At 39.2% G+C, this 18,550-nt stretch overlaps 1 protein-coding gene across 4 annotated transcripts in view; it reads right to left on the bottom strand.

Moving 5' to 3' along the window:
- PIG-B (phosphatidylinositol glycan anchor biosynthesis class B) overlaps window positions 1-18,550 on the bottom strand; it is a 48,877-nt gene that overhangs the window by 2,129 nt on the left and 28,198 nt on the right. For all 4 annotated transcript variants that reach the window (XM_071664662.1, XM_071664661.1, XM_071664659.1 and 1 more), the window contains 6 exons: window positions 11,862-11,979; window positions 9,904-10,129; window positions 8,680-8,827; window positions 6,956-7,219; window positions 4,110-4,238; window positions 316-492 (listed from right to left, as the gene is read on the bottom strand). In XM_071664662.1, coding sequence (XP_071520763.1) covers window positions 316-492; window positions 4,110-4,238; window positions 6,956-7,219; window positions 8,680-8,827; window positions 9,904-10,129; window positions 11,862-11,900 — 983 coding nt within the window. In that variant the 5' untranslated portion in view covers window positions 11,901-11,979. The remainder of the gene's footprint in view (window positions 1-315; window positions 493-4,109; window positions 4,239-6,955; window positions 7,220-8,679; window positions 8,828-9,903; window positions 10,130-11,861; window positions 11,980-18,550) is intronic.

Genomic DNA, 18,550 nt, shown 5'->3' on the forward strand with positions numbered 1-18,550 from the left:
GGTAGAGTGAATTGGACTGACATGGTGTATGGTGTGAATATGCTATCAATGATTCTTTGCATCTCACATGACTACTAGAGACTGGATGCGACCAAATGAAGCCATTTTTTATCCGTTCCTGGTACTACCTTGCTATATAGGAAACAAGCAGCACCAAGAATAACTATTTAACTGCCTCATTTGCACACATCCACTTTCTACCCAGCTCTAAAGGATTATTCCTTGGCTTACCTTGACCACTTCACAGTCCCTAGTTCATATCACTAAATATACAAATATTCACTGATCAAAGCAAATGGCGAAATAAATATTTACCTGAAGTATGGAGTTGAATGGCAGGGCATCAGAAAAAGTATATCTGATTTACTGCGTGTATTAATATCATTTTGTAATATATTCACCGTGTCAAGTGGCCCTCGCTGATGGACCAGACCTAGGTACAACACAGCAATAAGGTTGGGTAATATCAGGAAGATGCAAACACTTGCACTTCTGAAATTGAAACATTGTAAACAGTTACCAAGAGAATGTAAAATTTTGTGAAATTTTCAGTTTATGTTTAAATATAAATGGGATTTCTTTTATCAAAATGTACTGAAGTTATGAAATATCCAAGCAAGACATCCAGTAATCACAAAACATTAGGACCTACCAACCAAGGTCAGAGTATGAATAGGGTGCTGCTGATATGACTATTGGCAGACTCCTGAAAAAAGCACCAGAAAATGGCAACCGAACTTGGGAGAGTCTGTGAAAGAAGGAATTTGAGAGTGAATGTGACTTAAATGATGTGTGCAGGAGGATACAGAATGATCTGACAGTAACTTTGAAAGAGAAAGGCCTGGAGGAAGTGAAATGCTTTAGGTATCTGGGAGTGGACTTCACAGCAGATGGAACCAGTAGGGCTGAACTGAGACACAAAGTGGGGGAAGGGACAAAGGTCCTGAGTGAATCAAGAAGTGTGTGGAAAAAGAAGCCAGGGCCTGTTACAGCTGAGAATGATATACCTGAAGGTACATAATTCTTCACAGTGTTGTATGGATGTGAGTCTTGTGCCCTGATGCAAGAGAATGAAATAGGGCAGAAAAGTTGAGAATGAAATGTCTGAGGAAAGTAGGTATGTAAGTCAGAGATAAGGTGTGGTAGCAGGCACAGTATGACTGAAATGGTTCACTTGTATGAAGAGGATAAGTAAAGTATGTCTGATGTGGTGAGAGGGAGGAGAAAGTGGAGACCAAGAAAATGGAAGAATGGAGTGAAAGGAACTTTGAGTTACTGAGGCCTGAACATTCAGGGAAAGGAAAAGCGTGCATGCAATAAAATCACTTGAATCAAGGTGGGGGATTAATATGAGCTTCTCAGACATTTGTAGACCTGACACATGAAAAAGTTATGGGAGGAGGGAAAAATGAAAGAATAAACAGTATTCTATAACTTCAGCATACAAGGAACAGAGGCACCATAACTGCCAATCCCTGTGAGGCTGGTCATCATACAGAAACTATGGAAACAGCCTGTTACAAGCTGGAGGCATAAGTCTTATGGGCTTGGGTACTTGCTAAGAGCTCAAGAAAGTAGTGGCTAAAATAGGACATGCAGAACTAAGAGAGAGAGAAGCAATATCATTGTAGAAAGAAATGGAAAGCTGAAGTGCAGTTAACAGGAGAGTTAATAGGGTAAAAAAGCCTTTTAATTTCTCTCTAATCAAAAGTAAGTTGGAAGAAGGGCTACCTCAGATATGAAAGCAGTATTTCAAAAGCTATGAATGAGACTCCTGTAGATAAGACATGGGGGGTTAAAAGAAAAATAGCCTTAGTGTCAAATTAAATCATATCACAAATCTACCTACCAAGTTAAAGAGTGACTATCTATCTATATATTTATATCTCTGATGCCTGTTCCAACTGGAATTCCCTCAAGAGGGTAGCCATGGCAATACAGTTTCCATAACTAGTGAACTCCACTGCTGCTTCTCAGCCTTTAGAGCCTCACCTTGAACATGTCACCAGCAGAAGGCAACTCTTGCACAGCTGATAGTGACAACAGGATCATACTAAATACACTTGCAAAACCCACCATTAAACTCTCATATTTAAGGACAGAGCCAGAAAATTTCAATAGGTCCCTGAGATAAAAACATATTGTAAAATGAAAGATACATATTTTAGCCATCAATTAATCAGAAATATCAAGAAACAATAAAACAAATCTGGTGTATAAACCATATTTGTTGCTGTAGAGACATTAAAATATGATGCACTCAACTTATTATAATCTTTTTTGATACTGCTGATGCTACCATCTTCATTTCTTCCCTACCATCACCAGTGGATTACAGAAATGTGAAGAGAAATTTACCCAGTGCTAATGGGTCAACATCAGCCAAATCATTATCATTCATTTGTACCTTGAAGACTGTCACTAATCCTGATTTAGAATGTCAGGGATATAACATCCTCCATCTTGTTAGTCTATGGGTAACTAACATTCAAGGATTCATTCCCGGTACAATCTGCATTTGCTTGTGATGCAGTACATAATGATAAATCATGCCTTCCAATTTAAATGATGTAGGGAAAAGGCAACCTATACAATTACGGCGTAGACTCCTGACCATTGGGCACAGTACAACCCCATCATGTTAAATGGGTTACTGACATACTACTGACATACTAAGATTTTTTCCACTGCTAATTATAGTTGCCTGTGACATAAGACACCCCTGTATACCAATAAAGTGAGCCTTCCAGTCTAAATGAGGGCAGGAAGGGGAAACTAGTACAAATAAAACTAGATTTCTGCCATCATACAAGTACAGTAAGAGTCAGCTATGGGTTGATGGTAAAATTCAATCTTTTCTATCTCAACACAGTTCAGTCTAAGTTGTTAATGGCAGAAAATACATGTGTTTAATGGGATGGAAATGTACATCTTCAGCTTATTTTGCTTACATTCAGAAATTCTCATTCTCATGACTGACTTTCTAAGCCTGACTCATGAGCTTAGTATATGTGTAAGCTTCATTACATGAGATAAGTGCTTGCTAAGCCTCAGTCTAATCTTAGGGGTTCCTTAAGCACCAGAGGAGCCTTGAAAATGACAGACTTTCTTTCAAAAATCATCAATAGATTAACTTTCACTTCAGTTTCAGGAAAGAAAGCTCAAGAAGATAGAAATATTAAACCGTCTGCAAAATGAAACCAAATGACTGACCTTATATGATAACATATGAAATCTCAAAGATCTCTATCTTCTGTGTAACAACAATAGTCTGATGAACATTAAGTATACTCATTTTGTAACTTACAGTACACAACAGGTATGTAACTGAGGTTGTTTGACTGCCACTCACTCCTCATTCACTAAAATTAAGTACAAATTGACAGCTAGACCATATTAGGATGTACCTTCCAGAATAATCATAAGATGAATTTAAGCACAATTTTAATTAGTAGTCAAGCATCACACTATACTCTTTTAAATGCCATGCACTCACACCTTACATGCTCCCTGTTCAAGAGACAAAACATCACATGTTAAAAAGCAAGTATCTACCTATCTATTCAACATGAATATAAAAAAAATTTCCAAAATTTAGCTGTTATATAAAACAAGCCTTTTGAATTTTCCAAAAGAAGGAACAGAGAAGGGGGCCAGGTGAGGATATTCCATCAGAGGCCCAGTCCTCTGTTCTTGATGCTACCTCGCTAACGCGGGAAATGGCGAATAGTTGGAAAAAAAAAAAATAAATAAAACAAGCCTTTATTTTCCATGCACTGCACAGAAATAATGTGAGCCAGTGAAAATCTAAGATATGATAATATGTTGGGAAGACATAATGAACTCACTTCAGATATGAATCTTCTCTCATGATATGGTATACCATACATCATTAAGCATGTCTGCCCACTCAAGTCTCTTACATATATGAAGCAATGCCTAATAGCAGAGAGGCCGTTTTTCCATTATGGGTTAAAGAGGGTGAATGGAGAGCAAATGTGAATCTGCACACCATTTTACTAATACCAAACTCCAGATCCAAACAAGTCCATCTTAAAAATGCTTACAAAAACTGAAGGCACTTTAAACGAGGCACAAAATGATCTCACCTATATCTTGTGGAATGATCTTTCTTTTTGGAGTATGAAGCTAGCACAAAGGCAATATAGTCTCCAGCAATACATAGGCAAAGTGGCAGGACTGGCAGAAGAAATCTAAACTCCTTGTGACCTAGGCAACTGAAAAGATCAACATCATTCATTAGTAAATTTGTCATGATTCTGTAAAAGGATTTTTCAAACAAATTACAGAGAATAGGGTGGCATCCAGAATCAAAGTGCCAAACTGAAGGTTTACTTTGAAGCCCCTTTGGCAGTGCCAAAATAAAATAAACATGTAATACATGAAATGAAAAAAATTAATAATGTAATATCTAAAATGAAATACAACACATATCTAAATATCTTATTGAAAAAAATGGATTTTGAAAAGACATGTGATAAAACCTATCAGAAAGGTCTCTAGGAAGCTCAGACCCCCCACAGTGTGCACAGGTTTCTAAATGCCATCAGCTTCAGCAAATGAAGTTGTGCCTATGTATGTCTATCTATCTTTATCTCTGATGCCTGTTCCAATTAGAACTCTCTCAAAGGGGTGGCCATGGCAACAGCGTGTCCATAACTACAGAACTCCAGTGCTGCTTCTTAGCCTGTAGTGCCTCACCCTTAACAGGCCACTGACAAAGGGCAAGTCTAGCACAGTGATTGCAGAGGCTCCTATCTAATACTCCTAATTACTTCTATCTAATGCTCCTACCTACTACTTCTACTTAATGTTACTACCTAATGCCCCTGCCTAAATCCTCCTACCTACTTCCACCATACCTGTCATGTATAATGCACTGAATACAGAGGCCCCTATCCATATCTAAGCCCCAAAAACCTTTTCGTGGTTTCCCATGACCGTTTCATTTGCTCTGGCCAACTGATGGCACATCGCCCTATTGCTACATCACTCCACTTAGCTCTGTCCCATGCACCCTCATGTAAGTTTTTCATTCCAACCTTCCAGCTTGTCCTTGGTCTCCCCTTCTTGTTTCCTCTGCTTCTAACATGTATATCCTCTTGGTTAATGTCTCCTCACTCATCCCCTCCACATGTTCAAACCATTTCACCACACACTGCTCAACAATGCTTACAACCACATCTCTCACTCAAGTATCATTCCTGAATTGATCAATCCTTTCCTTCTCACAAAACATATTGTTTTTAGACACATTATTTCAAACACATCCATCCTCTTCTGTAATTTTGCATTTACGGCCCATGTCTTACATCCAAACAGCTATATCATCAAACATACCCATCTTTGCTCTTAGAGACATTGACCTCTTTTTCCACACACTCCTCAACACATCTACGACCTTTGCCACTTCCCCCACCCTATGGTTTATTTTAGCTCCCACAGTTCCACACACTATGTACTCCCAGGCATCAAAATCACTCCACTTCCTCCAGGTTCATGGTGAACTTATTCAAACCATCCTGTCTCTCTCCACAACTAAATCAGTACCTTATTTGCTCCATCACTCAAATTCCTCCTTTCACTAACTTTCCCAAACTTAAGACACTTACCTATACAGTTTCTCATTCAAGTCTGCCGCCTGAGCCAGTAACTGACTCAAAATTACTCCTATCCAAAACCTAGCTATTACCTTTTACCACCACACATATAAACAGATTAATCAACCATAGTGACATCACACACACTTGATGCAGACCCACTTCCATGTGGAATCAATCAACTTCCTGTCTTCCTATTCATACATATTCCTTTTTCACTGTATAAAAACTCTACTGCTTTTAGTAGCTATCAATGAATGGCGAGATAAAGGTGTGGCAAAGCATCAGGGCTGTCTATGAACATGGTTGTTCAATGTTTTCATGGATGGGGATACCATACATGATAGAGAGGTAGGGTGACTGATGTACAGCTGAACTAAGGCAGATAAGACTGAACACTACCACAATTATTGTGCATATATGATGCTGTTCCATTAAGTGAATCAAAATCTTATTGAACATCAATTTATTGTACATCTTTGTCCACAAACTAGTGAAACGGCATTGCCTTTTAAATCAACTCACTATGCATATCACACAAATAAAGATATTAATTGTTGAAAGTGCAAAGACCTATTTACCTTCATAAAGTCTCATTTTGAAATCTAAGATCTACATAACTTTTATCTATCTATCCATCTATATCTCTGACACCTGCTCTCAAATGAAATTCCCTCAAGGGAGTGGCCACCACAATAGTCTCTGTAACTAGTGAACTCTAGTGCTGCTTCTTACCTTTTATTGCCTCACTCTTTACAGGACACTGGCAGAGAGTAACTCTGTTGCAGTATTTGCAAAGGTTCCTAACTAATGTTCCTACTGATTGCTTCTACCTAATGCTCCTGCCTTATGTTCCTACCTACTACTTCAACCTAGTGTTTCTAACTAATGCACCTGCTTAAATATTTCTACCTCCTACTTTTGTCTGCTGCTCCTACCATGTTGCTAGAGCATAGTGCTCACTGAGAAAAAAATAGAGTTACAAAGAATGAGCTGTGTGAGTTAAGTGTTGTCAGGTGTTATCTGCGTCAAGGAAAAATGGTATGTTTGTCGGTAGAATGCCAGTAGTCCATGCATGGGTGAGGCAGAAAGAAGACAGCTACCTAGGTCAGAGGAGTGCAACTTGACATCGAATGAAGTGCTGGCTCAAACCCTTCCGATAAGTAGGCCAGTAGTACCAGTAACATTCCTCCCTGATCATTGGCTGCCAACCAACCACTACCTTTTATAACCTCATTTTCAAATCTAACCATCTTAAGTACCTGAAAACAGTCAATTAACTCAACTTGCAATGAGAAGTATGTATAAATCAAATGTTAATAAATGTTACCTACCTGTAAACAATGACAGACCATATACAAACACACAATAATTCCTTGTGTCTAGTTGGGTAACATACAGCAGCCAGCACAAAAGGAATGAGATGTGTGGTAAGTGTTGCTGGCATACCTTGGGTCAGATACCAATGCCAAGGAAGAGTACCATAGTGAGCAGCCAGACCTGATAGTACATTGAAGTGGGCAAACCTCCATGGTACAACGACAAGACGACCAAAATACCAAGTATCTAGTCCTACAGTGAAGGTACCCACAACAACTCTGAAATTTACAGTAATCAATATAAGTCAATGTATCATAAATGAAACCAGATTAGTATACAATACCAATATATATAAAATGATGTGAGAAGAATTGCTGAGAAAATTACACCATAATATTCTTAGTTTACCGTGTGTATATCCAGTCTAATCAAGACAGTTTTCACATCATAATGACTAGTTACCTAAAACTACCTTCACTACACCATCAATGAAAACACCATAACAATTACTGAATACTTTTCATGGTGTGACTTGATCAAAAAATACAGTCCCAGGTAACTCTTAAGCAATGATTTAATCTCTTAATATAGGTATACGTTCCTGATAAGTAGTTTCCAAATTCAATCATTTCTTTCTTTGCTTTCAAAGAAGCTGCAGACATTTTCTATTTTCCAAAATCTTTCAACTAATACTAGCAATTGCTCCATTACTTACCCCCATTTTAGAAGTGATATCATCTAACATTAAAATTTCTTTAGATTCATTGTTGACATAAAGTTCTCATATACAATCTCAAAAGCTTTTGTTAACTGTCACAACAGTTTACATGGTCAGAAATATGATATAAGGTAATAATGATCTTTTGTGTGCTTCCCAATGATATAGAAGATATGCAAGTAAACAGAGGTTACCTTCAATAGATTTTCTAAAGGCAATCAAAATTATCTTTAAAACTAAGCTGAGGTTCTTAATATGAGTGCTTTTTTGATAAAGTGTGATAAATGGCAAATGGTCAAGCAGAAAAATTAAATATTCAAAGTTGATATGAAAATAAGAAAGGAAGGGTTTACAAAGTAGATGATGATGTGTTGGTGTAATTTGGGTATTAACAAAAAGATATGACTATTAACTTTAAAAAGGTGTAAATGAATAATACAAGTGCAACCAAATACAGATAAACTGATAACATAAGGGGGAATTTCTGGGTGTGCTGTCAATGGTCTTATCAAATGAACACAAGTCCTTACATAGGCCATGCTTCTAGTAAGAAAACAAATGTGGAAATGAATAGAAAGAGCAGTCTGAAACAGATAGGGTGAGTGAGGTAAAGTGAAACAACAATGGGTAAAAACATGGATAGGTGTTTAGTGTATATAAAGATATTAACTAGTCCAGTAGCTCAGGTACAGGAAGACAGAAAACAATGCCAGAAATTCCTACAAAGAGCTTCAAATGATTCTAGGCATCAGTTCAGTACTCCTAAGTCAGAATAATACCAATACCCTGAGTAATGGCTGTCTAAAGTCTATCATTCAAGAGTGAGGTGCCCATAAGGAGGAATGAAAAATGGCCACTTGCTATCATTTTTTTAAGAGGTTCTGAATAGGCCACCCATCTGTAAATAAAGATATACCCAATCATGTATTACTGTCACCTGACTGAGAACTCATTTATACAAAAGGGAAACCCTAGTTATCTTTAACTTAAGCATCATGCCTCACACATCAGAGTACTAACACGGCAGACAAGTATTTAAGTAACAACCACATCCTGGAGTGTGTGAGCCACAAATGTTGCAAGCAGAGAGGCAATAATGGAACAGCTGCTGTGGGCCGTATAGCACATGCTGTTCCAACAATCCACAAATAGCTATTATCACAACATTCTGAAAATAAAAATCCATCAGCATTACATGTTAATGATTTACAGATCTACAAAATATAATATAATTACAAAAAGCATCATGAGTCATATGCCACTCCATTTTTCAATAAAAATTTTGATTCTCTAGATCACTATTACATCTCTGTAATCCTTCTTTAAGAATAAGTTGATTCCTGTGATTAAAGTACTATTTCATATTCAAGCATCAACTCTGAAACACACTAGCCTACATGTGCCTCTACACATTACTAATGACTCAGCTGACAATGATGGTTTAAATATTTATCACAGCAATTCTTTCTCTTCATTACAGAATTTCTTAATCTAAGTAAAAAACAGGGTAATTGCTATCTTTTCACATTATACATAATTATCACACATGACAAATGATGCTTCAAGTTCCTAATTGAGATATGTTGGACTAAAGTATAACAGTGCCTCATGATGATGCAGCAAATCTCTAGATGGATAAATAAACCCCAAAAAAGATAGCCAACATGTACAGAAAAAAATACATTACTTAATCTCCATAAAGTCATCCATTTCTAAACTCAAAGTGGGGTGGCATGAAGATATTCTCCAAATAATGCATGAACTAAACATCTCTTTACCCTCACAGCAGAAAAGCATTAAACATTGGATGAAGAATATTACCTACGAAACATGAGATGAGGTTAAAATCTATTTGCACCAAAAGTAAAAATAGTGTGTGAAACATATAACACTACTTGCTATATGTGTAAAAGCAGGAGAGCAGAATAAAGGAAGCATAAAAAGGAAAAGTAAGTAGGAAAATGATAACAGATGGATGCGAAATCTTCTATATTCAATAGCCAATCATGTTTTAATAAGAACATTTGTAAAGAGCTATTATTTACACTTTTATCTTTTATCACATTTCTTCAATACAAAAACAGTATGCCTTCCCTTCAGTGCTCTCCTTCATGTTCTATCTTTCTACTTCAATAAAATCTATGGCATGCATAAGATAGAGAATAACCTTAGAATGAAAAAAATTGGCCCCTTGATGGTACCACTTCAAAGAAATATGATTCAATCATTATCCATATTGTATACCTTTCTGTCTCCTCCAAGGGTAGTAGCACAATGCAATTGACAAAAGAGCCATCTCTGCACAAGAAGTTAAAGTTCTTGGGGCACAGTACTCCAGGAACCAAGCTGAGACCAGGCAGATGGTGGTCCACCTTGCAGATGCCTTAGAGTACAACATCACAGATAACTTCCAAATGTGATAATCACCTACAGCAAAGACTAGGGCATGAAAAACTCTTGGCACATGGATCTGTAAATATAATGAAAACCTATGATAATTATACTAGAGTATGATCTTAAACTCAAGTCACAAGATGCTAAAAGATAAAAGACACTAATGAAATTTGACTGAAAAATAAATACTGTTGGTGCTGAAAAATTTACATTTTTATCATTATCTACAATGTGAATGTTAAGCTGTTACAGTAAGCAAGAGACTTTCATAACATTTCATCACCTTATCTCACCTTTTGGAAACAAAATTACACTTGAAATGAAAAAACTTAATACTTATTCTTAAATTTGTTTAGAATCCCATAACAGGAATCTGGGGCCTAGAAGTTATCTTTAGTCCTCTTACTATGTAATGGAGTATCTATATACTGTATTTTCAAAAATTTCTGAAGTTGTGATGGCCTGCGGTTCTTTGGCACAATTATGAAAATATTACATAAGTATAAAAGGCAATACAATTATGATTTCCAATTTGGAAAAAAAAAAAGGCCTAAAAAAACTTGGCTAGTTTCCTAAGTGCTACAGGAGCCTTATACTTATTGCTATTTCCTGCATTAGTGAAGTGATGGAGAAACATGCAAAGAAAGGCCACATCTGCTCACAACCATTCTCTTGGTGTCATGTGTAATGCACTGAAACCACAACTCCCAAGCCAAAACCAGGCCTCACAGATCTTTCCATGGTTTATCCCAGACACTTTTCATGCCCTGGTTCAATCCGTTGACAGCACGTTGGCCCTTGTTTACCAAAGTTATTTAAATCTCAATATCACAATGGAGTATCACTGTCTATGTTGGTAAATGCTTGACAGCAGTACCCCAGTGTGATGCTGAGACTTAAATAACTGTGTTAATTGCTGGCTCCTGATGTGGTGGATTGTAGCAATGAAAGGTGTCGTGCCACATGTATACAAAAATCAAAAGTTAAATAAAATCATATGAACTCTTACTGAAGTGCGATTTCACCTTCATATATATATTTATTATATATTATACTTAATAGCTGTTTCCCATGTCAGTGAGGTAGCTAGTGGAAACGGATGAAGAATGGCCCATCCACTTATATACACATGTATATACAAAAATGCCCATACACACACATATATTCATAAATATACCTATACATGTCACATATATACATATACATACACACATATACATATATACAAATGTACATATTCATACTTGCTTGCCTTCATCTATTCCTGGTGCTACCCTGCCCCACAGGAAACAGCATCGCTACCCCCTGCTTCAGCGAGGTAGTGCCAGGGACAGACAAAAAAGCCTCATTCATTCACACTCAGTCTCTAACTGTCATGTGTAATGCACCAAAACCACAGCTCCCCATCCACATCCAGGGCCAACAGACCTTTTCATGGTTTACCCCAGAAGTTTCACATGCCCTGGTTCAGTCCATTGACAGCATGTTGACCCCGGTATACCACATTGTTCCAATTCACTCTATTTCTTGCACACCTCTCACCCTACTGTATATTCAGACTCTGATCGCTCAAGAACTTTTTCACTCTATCCTTTCACCTGCAATTTGTTATTCTCCAATGCCAAAATACAAGCTACCTGGATGACTGTGGCAAAAACTTCTTACTAACTGGAATTAGAATAAAAAGTACAGTGTTCTACTCACTCTCAAAGTGCAGTACACAAAACTTAACTAAGTCCTACCTAAGATGGCACTGATAAAGGTTGGATTTTTTTTTTCATTTTCATACATATCAAACAATGACTTACCAATAGCATCCTATGATCTAGACCAACAAAGGCTAACATTTTGTAAAGACTAGCCAGCACTGATGGATAGAAAGCACTTCTTATTCCCTCTTGCCATTCCCAGGTCTGATACCCATACCTGCTCAAAAGATGGAAAAAATATGGAACTCAGATTATCAAGACACTAAAGTATATTATCAATATGAAACCTAAGGTTTGGAAAATGGACTGGTTAGCAAACGTTATTGGGTCAAATACTAACTGATATGCGTGAAAACAAGAGAAGCTGGTGGGATGTCTAATCATTACCTTGTGGAAGCTTGGGTGAAGATTAGTGGAAGTTTTAGAAAAAGAGGAAATATTATGGGTGAGAAGAGAGTGGTGACAATAAGTGAGAGGAAACATTATAGGTGAGAAAAGAGTGGTGACAGTAAGTGAGTTTGTAAAAGAGACTTGTGTGAAGAAGTATCAGGAGAGACTGAGTGCAGAATGGCAAAAGGTTAGAGAAAATGAAGCTAGGGGAGTGGGTGGGGAATGAGAGGTATTCAGGGAAGCAGTGTTGGCTTTGGGCATGAGATATACGTGGCATGTGTAATGTGGAAGGAGGGCAGACTAGAAAGGAAAGTGAGTGGTGGGATGATAAAGTGAATTTGCTTGTCAAAGAGATAAAAAAAAGAGATATATAAGCAATACTTATGGGGAAGGCATGCAAATGACTGGGAGATGCAAAAGAGAAAGCAGCAGGAAGTAAAGGGAATGTGCAGGGATTGAAAAAGAAGGAAAATGAGTTAGGGTGAGCAAGTATCAGTAAACATTAAGAGCAAGATGTTTTGGAAGGAGGCTGATTGTGTGTAAAAAACAAGAGAACAAGAGGGAACATTGGTGATGGGGGTAACTGGGGAAATGGTAACAGGTAGTGATGAAGTGCAGAGTAGATGGAATGAGTATTCTGAAAGCCTTTAAATGTTCGATGATATGGTAGTAGATGCATGGTGTGTGGGTCAGGGTGGTATGCAAATTGAGAGTCAGGAAGAGTGGTTTGGTGAAGAAAGAAGAGCTGATGAAAGCCTAATGTAAGAAGAAATGTGGCAGGGTGGCTGGTCTGGATGGTACTGCAATTGAACTACTTAAGAATGGGGTGACTGTTGTTGACTGGCTAAAAAGGATTTTCAATATATGTATTGATCATGGCAAAGTGCCTAAGGATTCATGGAATAAATGTATATTGCCACTGTATAAACGCAAGGGGAATAAAGCTGAGTGTTCAAACCACAGAAGTATAAGTTTGCTGAGTGCACCTGGTAAGTTGTTTGCTTTGAAGAATGTATGTGAGAAATACTTAGAAAAGCAAATGGATTTGTATGTAGCATTTATGGATCTGGAGAAGGCATATGATAGAGTTGATAGAGATGCTCTGTGGAAGGTATTAAGAATATATGGTGTGGGAGGCAAGTTGTTAGAAGCAGTGAAAAGTTTTTATCGAGGATGTAAGGCATGTGTACGTGTAGGAAGAGAGGAAAGTGATTGGTTCTCAGTGAATGTAGGTTTGTGGCAGGGGTGTGTGATGTCTCCATGGTTGTTTAATTTGTTTATGGATGGGGTTGTTAGGGAGGTAAATGCAAGAGTTTTGGAAAGAGGGGCAAGTATGAAGTCTGTTGGAGATGAGAGAGCTTGGGAAGTGAGTCAGTTGTTGTTCGCTGATGATACAGCGCTGGTGGCTGATTCATGTGAGAAACTGCAGAAGCTGGTGACTGAGTTTGGTAAAGTGTGTGGAAGAAGAAAGTTAAGAGTAAATGTGAATAAGAGCAAGGTTATTAGGTACAGTAGGGTTGAGGGTCAAGTCAATTGGGAGGTGAGTTTGAATGGAGAAAAACTGGAGGAAGTGAAGTGTACCACATCGCTCCAATTCACTCTATTCTTTGCCCTCCTTTCACCCTCCTGCATGTTCAGGGCCCGATCACACAAAATCTTTTTCACTCCATCTTTCCACCTCCAATTTGGTCTCCCTCTTCTCCTCGTTCCCTTCACCTCCGACACATATATCCTCTTGGTCAATCTTTCCTCACTCATTCTCTCCATGTGACCAAACCATTTCAAAACACCCTCTTCTGCTCTCTCAACCACGCTCTTTTTATTTCCACACATCTCTCTTACCCTTACGTTACTTCCTCGATCAAACCACCTCACACCACACATTGTCCTCAAACATCTCATTTCCAGCACATCCATCCTCCTGCGCACAACTCTATCCATAGTCCACGCCTCGCAACCATACAAAATTGTTGGAACCACTATTCCTTCAAACATACCCATTTTTGCTTTCCGAGATAATGTTCTCGACTTCCACACATTCTTCAAGGCTCCCAGAATTTTCGCCCCCTCCCCCACCCTATGATCCACTTCCGCTTCCATGGTTCCATCCGCTGCCAGATCCACTCCCAGATATCTAAAACACTTCACTTCCTCCAGTTTTTCTCTATTCAAATTCACCTCCCAATTGAATTGACCCTCAACCCTACTGTACCTAATAACCTTGCTCTTATTCACATTTACTCTTAACTTTCTTCTTTCACACACTTTACCGAACTCAGTCACCAGCTTCTGCAGTTTCTCACATGAATCAGCCACCAGCGCTGTATCATCAGCGAACAACAACTGACTCACTTCCCAAGCTCTCTCATCCACAACAGACTTCATACTTGCCCCTCTTTCCAAAACTCTTGCATTCACCTCCCTAACAACCCCATCCATAAACAATTTAAACAACCATGGAGACATCACACACCCCTGCCGCAAACCTACATTCACTGAGAACGAATCACTTTCCTCTCTTCCTACACGTACACATGCCTTACATCCTCGATAAAAACTTTTCACTGCTTCTAACAACTTGCCTTCCACACCATATATTCTTAATACCTTCCACAGAGCATCTCTATCAACTCTATCATATGCCTTCTCCAGATCCATAAATGCTACATACAAATCCATTTGCTTTTCTAAGTACTTCTCACATACATTCTTCAAAGCAAACACCTGATCCACACATCCTCTACCACTTCTGAAACCACACTGCTCTTCCCCAATCTGATGCTCTGTACATGCCTTCACCCTCTCAATCAATACCCTGCCATATAATTTGCCAGGAATACTCAACAAACTTATACCTCGGTAATTTGAGCACTCACTCTTATCCCCTTTGCCTTTGTACAATGGCACTATGCACGCATTCCGCCAATCCTCAGGCACCTCACCATGAGTCATACATACATACATATATATATATATATATATATATATATATATATATATATATGCAATTGAGTGGGAGAAGTATAAAAGAAAGAGACAGGAGGTCAAGAGAAAGGTGCAAGAGGTGAAAAAAGGGCAAATGAGAGTTGGGGTGAGAGACTATCAGTAAATTTTAGGGAGAATAAAAAGATGTTCTGGAAGGAGGTAAATAGGGTGCGTAAGACAAGGGAGCAAATGGGAACTTCAGTGAAGGGCGTAAATGGGGAGGTGATAACAAGTAGTGGTGATGTGAGAAGGAGATGGAATGAGTATTTTGAAGGTTTGTTGAATGTGTCTGATGACAGAGTGGCAGATATAGGGTGTTTGGGTCGAGGTCGTGTGCAAAGTGAGAGGGTTAGGGAAAATGATTTGGGAAACAGAGAAGAGGTAGTAAAAGCTTTGCGGAAGATGAAAGCCGGCAAGGCAGCAGGTTTGGATGGTATTGCAGTGGAATTTATTAAAAAAGGGGGTGACTGTATGGTTGACTGGTTGGTAAGGTTATTTAATGTATGTATGACTCATGGTGAGGTGCCTGAGGATTGGCGGAATACGTGCATAGTGCCACTGTACAAAGGCAAAGGGGATAAGAGTGAGTGCTCAAATTACAGAGGTATAAGTTTGTTGAGTATTCCTGGTAAATTATATGGGAGGGTATTGATTGAGAGGGTGAAGGCATGTACAGAGCATCAGATTGGGGAAGAGCAGTGTGGTTTCAGAAGTGGTAGAGGATGTGTGGATCAGGTGTTTGCTTTGAAGAATGTATGTGAGAAATACTTAGAAAAGCAAATGGATTTGTATGTAGCATTTATGGATCTGGAGAAGGCATATGATAGAGTTGATAGAGATGCTCTGTGGAAGGTATTAAGAATATATGGTGTGGGAGGCAAGTTGTTAGAAGCAGTGAAAAGTTTTTATCGAGGATGTAAGGCATGTGTACGTGTAGGAAGAGAGGAAAGTGATTGGTTCTCAGTGAATGTAGGTTTGCGGCAGGGGTGTGTGATGTCTCCATGGTTGTTTAATTTGTTTATGGATGGGGTTGTTAGGGAGGTAAATGCAAGAGTCTTGGAAAGAGGGGCAAGTATGAAGTCTGTTGGGGATGAGAGAGCTTGGGAAGTGAGTCAGTTGTTGTTCGCTGATGATACAGCGCTGGTGGCGGATTCATGTGAGAAACTGCAGAAGCTGGTGACGGAGTTTGGTAAAGTGTGTGGAAGAAGAAAGTTAAGAGTAAATGTGAATAAGAGCAAGGTTATTAGGTACAGTAGGGTTGAGGGTCAAGTCAATTGGGAGGTGAGTTTGAATGGTGAAAAACTGGAGGAAGTGAAGTGTTTTAGATATCTGGTAGTGGATCTGTCAGCGGATGGAACCATGGAAGCGGAAGTGGATCATAGGGTGGGGGAGGGGGCGAAAATTTTGGGAGCCTTGAAAAATGTGTGGAAGTCGAGAACATTATCCCGGAAAGCAAAAATGGGTATGTTTGAAGGAATAGTAGTTCCAACAATGTTGTATGGTTGCGAGGCGTGGGCTATGGATAGAGTTGTGCGCAGGAGGATGGATGTGCTGGAAATGAGATGTTTGAGGACAATGTGTGGTGTGAGGTGGTTTGATCGAGTAAGTAACGTAAGGGTAAGAGAGATGTGTGGAAATAAAAAGAGCGTGGTTGAGAGAGCAGAAGAGGGTGTTTTAAAATGGTTTGGGCACATGGAGAGAATGAGTGAGGAAAGATTGACCAAGAGGATATATGTGTCGGAGGTGGAGGGAACGAGGAGAAGAGGGAGACCAAATTGGAGGTGGAAAGATGGAGTGAAAAAGATTTTGTGTGATCGGGGCCTGAACATGCAGGAGGGTGAAAGGAGGGCAAGGAATAGAGTGAATTGGAGCGATGTGGTATACAGGGGTTGACGTGCTGTCAGTGGATTGAATCAAGGCATGTGAAGCGTCCGGGGTAAACCATGGAAAGCTGTGTAGGTATGTATATTTGTGTGTGTGGACGTGTGTATGTACATGTGTATGGGGGGGGTTGGGCCATTTCTTTCGTCTGTTTCCTTGCGCTACCTCGCAAACGCGGGAGACAGCGACAAAGTATAAAAAAAAAAAAAAAAAAAAAATATATATATATATATATTTTTTTTTTTGCTTTGTCGCTGTCTCCCGCGTTTGTGAGGTAGCGCAAGGAAACAGACGAAAGAAATGGCCCAACCCACCCCCATACACATGTATATACATACGGTCAAACATGCAAATATACATACCTACACAGCTTTCCATGGTTTACCCGAGACGCTTCACATGCCCTGATTCAATCCACTGACAGCACGTCAACCCCGGTATACCACATCGATCCAATTCACTCTATTCCTTGTCCGCCTTTCACCCTCCTGCATATTCAGGCCCCGATCACACAAAATCTTTTTCACTCCATCTTTCCACCTCCAATTTGGTCTCCCACTTCTCCTCGTTCCCTCCACCTCCAACACATATATCCTCTTGGTCAATCTTTCCTCACTCATTCTCCCCATGTGCCCAAACCATTTCAAAACACCCTCTTCTACTCTCTCAACCACGCTCTTTTTATTTCCACGCATCTCTCTTACCCTTACGTTACTTACTCGATCAAACCACCTCACACCACACATTGTCCTCAAACATCTCATTTCCAGCACATCCATCCTCCTGCGCACAACTCTATCCATAGCCCACGCCTCGCAACCATACAACATTGTTGGAACCACTATTCCTTCAAACATACCCATTTTTGCTTTCCGAGATAATGTTCTCGACTTCCACACATTCTTCAAGGCTCCCAGGATTTTCGTCCCCTCCCCCACCCTATGATCCACTTCCGCTTCCATGGTTCCATCCGCTGCAAGATCCACTCCCAGATATCTAAAACACTTTACTTCCTCCAGTTTTGCTCCATTCAAACTTACCTCCCAATTGACTTGACCCTCAACCCTACTGTACCTAATAACCTTGCTCTTATTCACATTTACTCTTAACTTTCTTCTTTCACACACTTTACCAAACTCAGTCACCAGCTTCTGCAGTTTCTCACATGAATCAGCCACCAGCGCTGTATCATCAGCGAACAACAACTGACTCACTTCCCAAGCTCTCTCATCCCCAACAGACTTCATACTTGCCCCTCTTTCCAAAACTCTTGCATTTACCTCCCTAACAACCCCATCCATAAACAAATTAAACAACCATGGAGACATCACACACCCCTGCCGCAAACCTACATTCACTGAGAACCAATCACTTTCCTCTCTTCCTACACGTACATATGCCTTACATCCTCGATAAAAACTTTTCACTGCTTCTAACAACTTGCCTCCCACACCATATATTCTTAATACCTTCCACAGAGCATCTCTATCAACTCTATCATATACCTTCTCCAGATCCATAAATGCTACATA

The sequence above is a fragment of the Panulirus ornatus genome, chromosome 9 (genome assembly GCF_036320965.1).
Source record: "Panulirus ornatus isolate Po-2019 chromosome 9, ASM3632096v1, whole genome shotgun sequence".
NCBI classification, from domain to species: domain Eukaryota; kingdom Metazoa; phylum Arthropoda; class Malacostraca; order Decapoda; family Palinuridae; genus Panulirus; species Panulirus ornatus.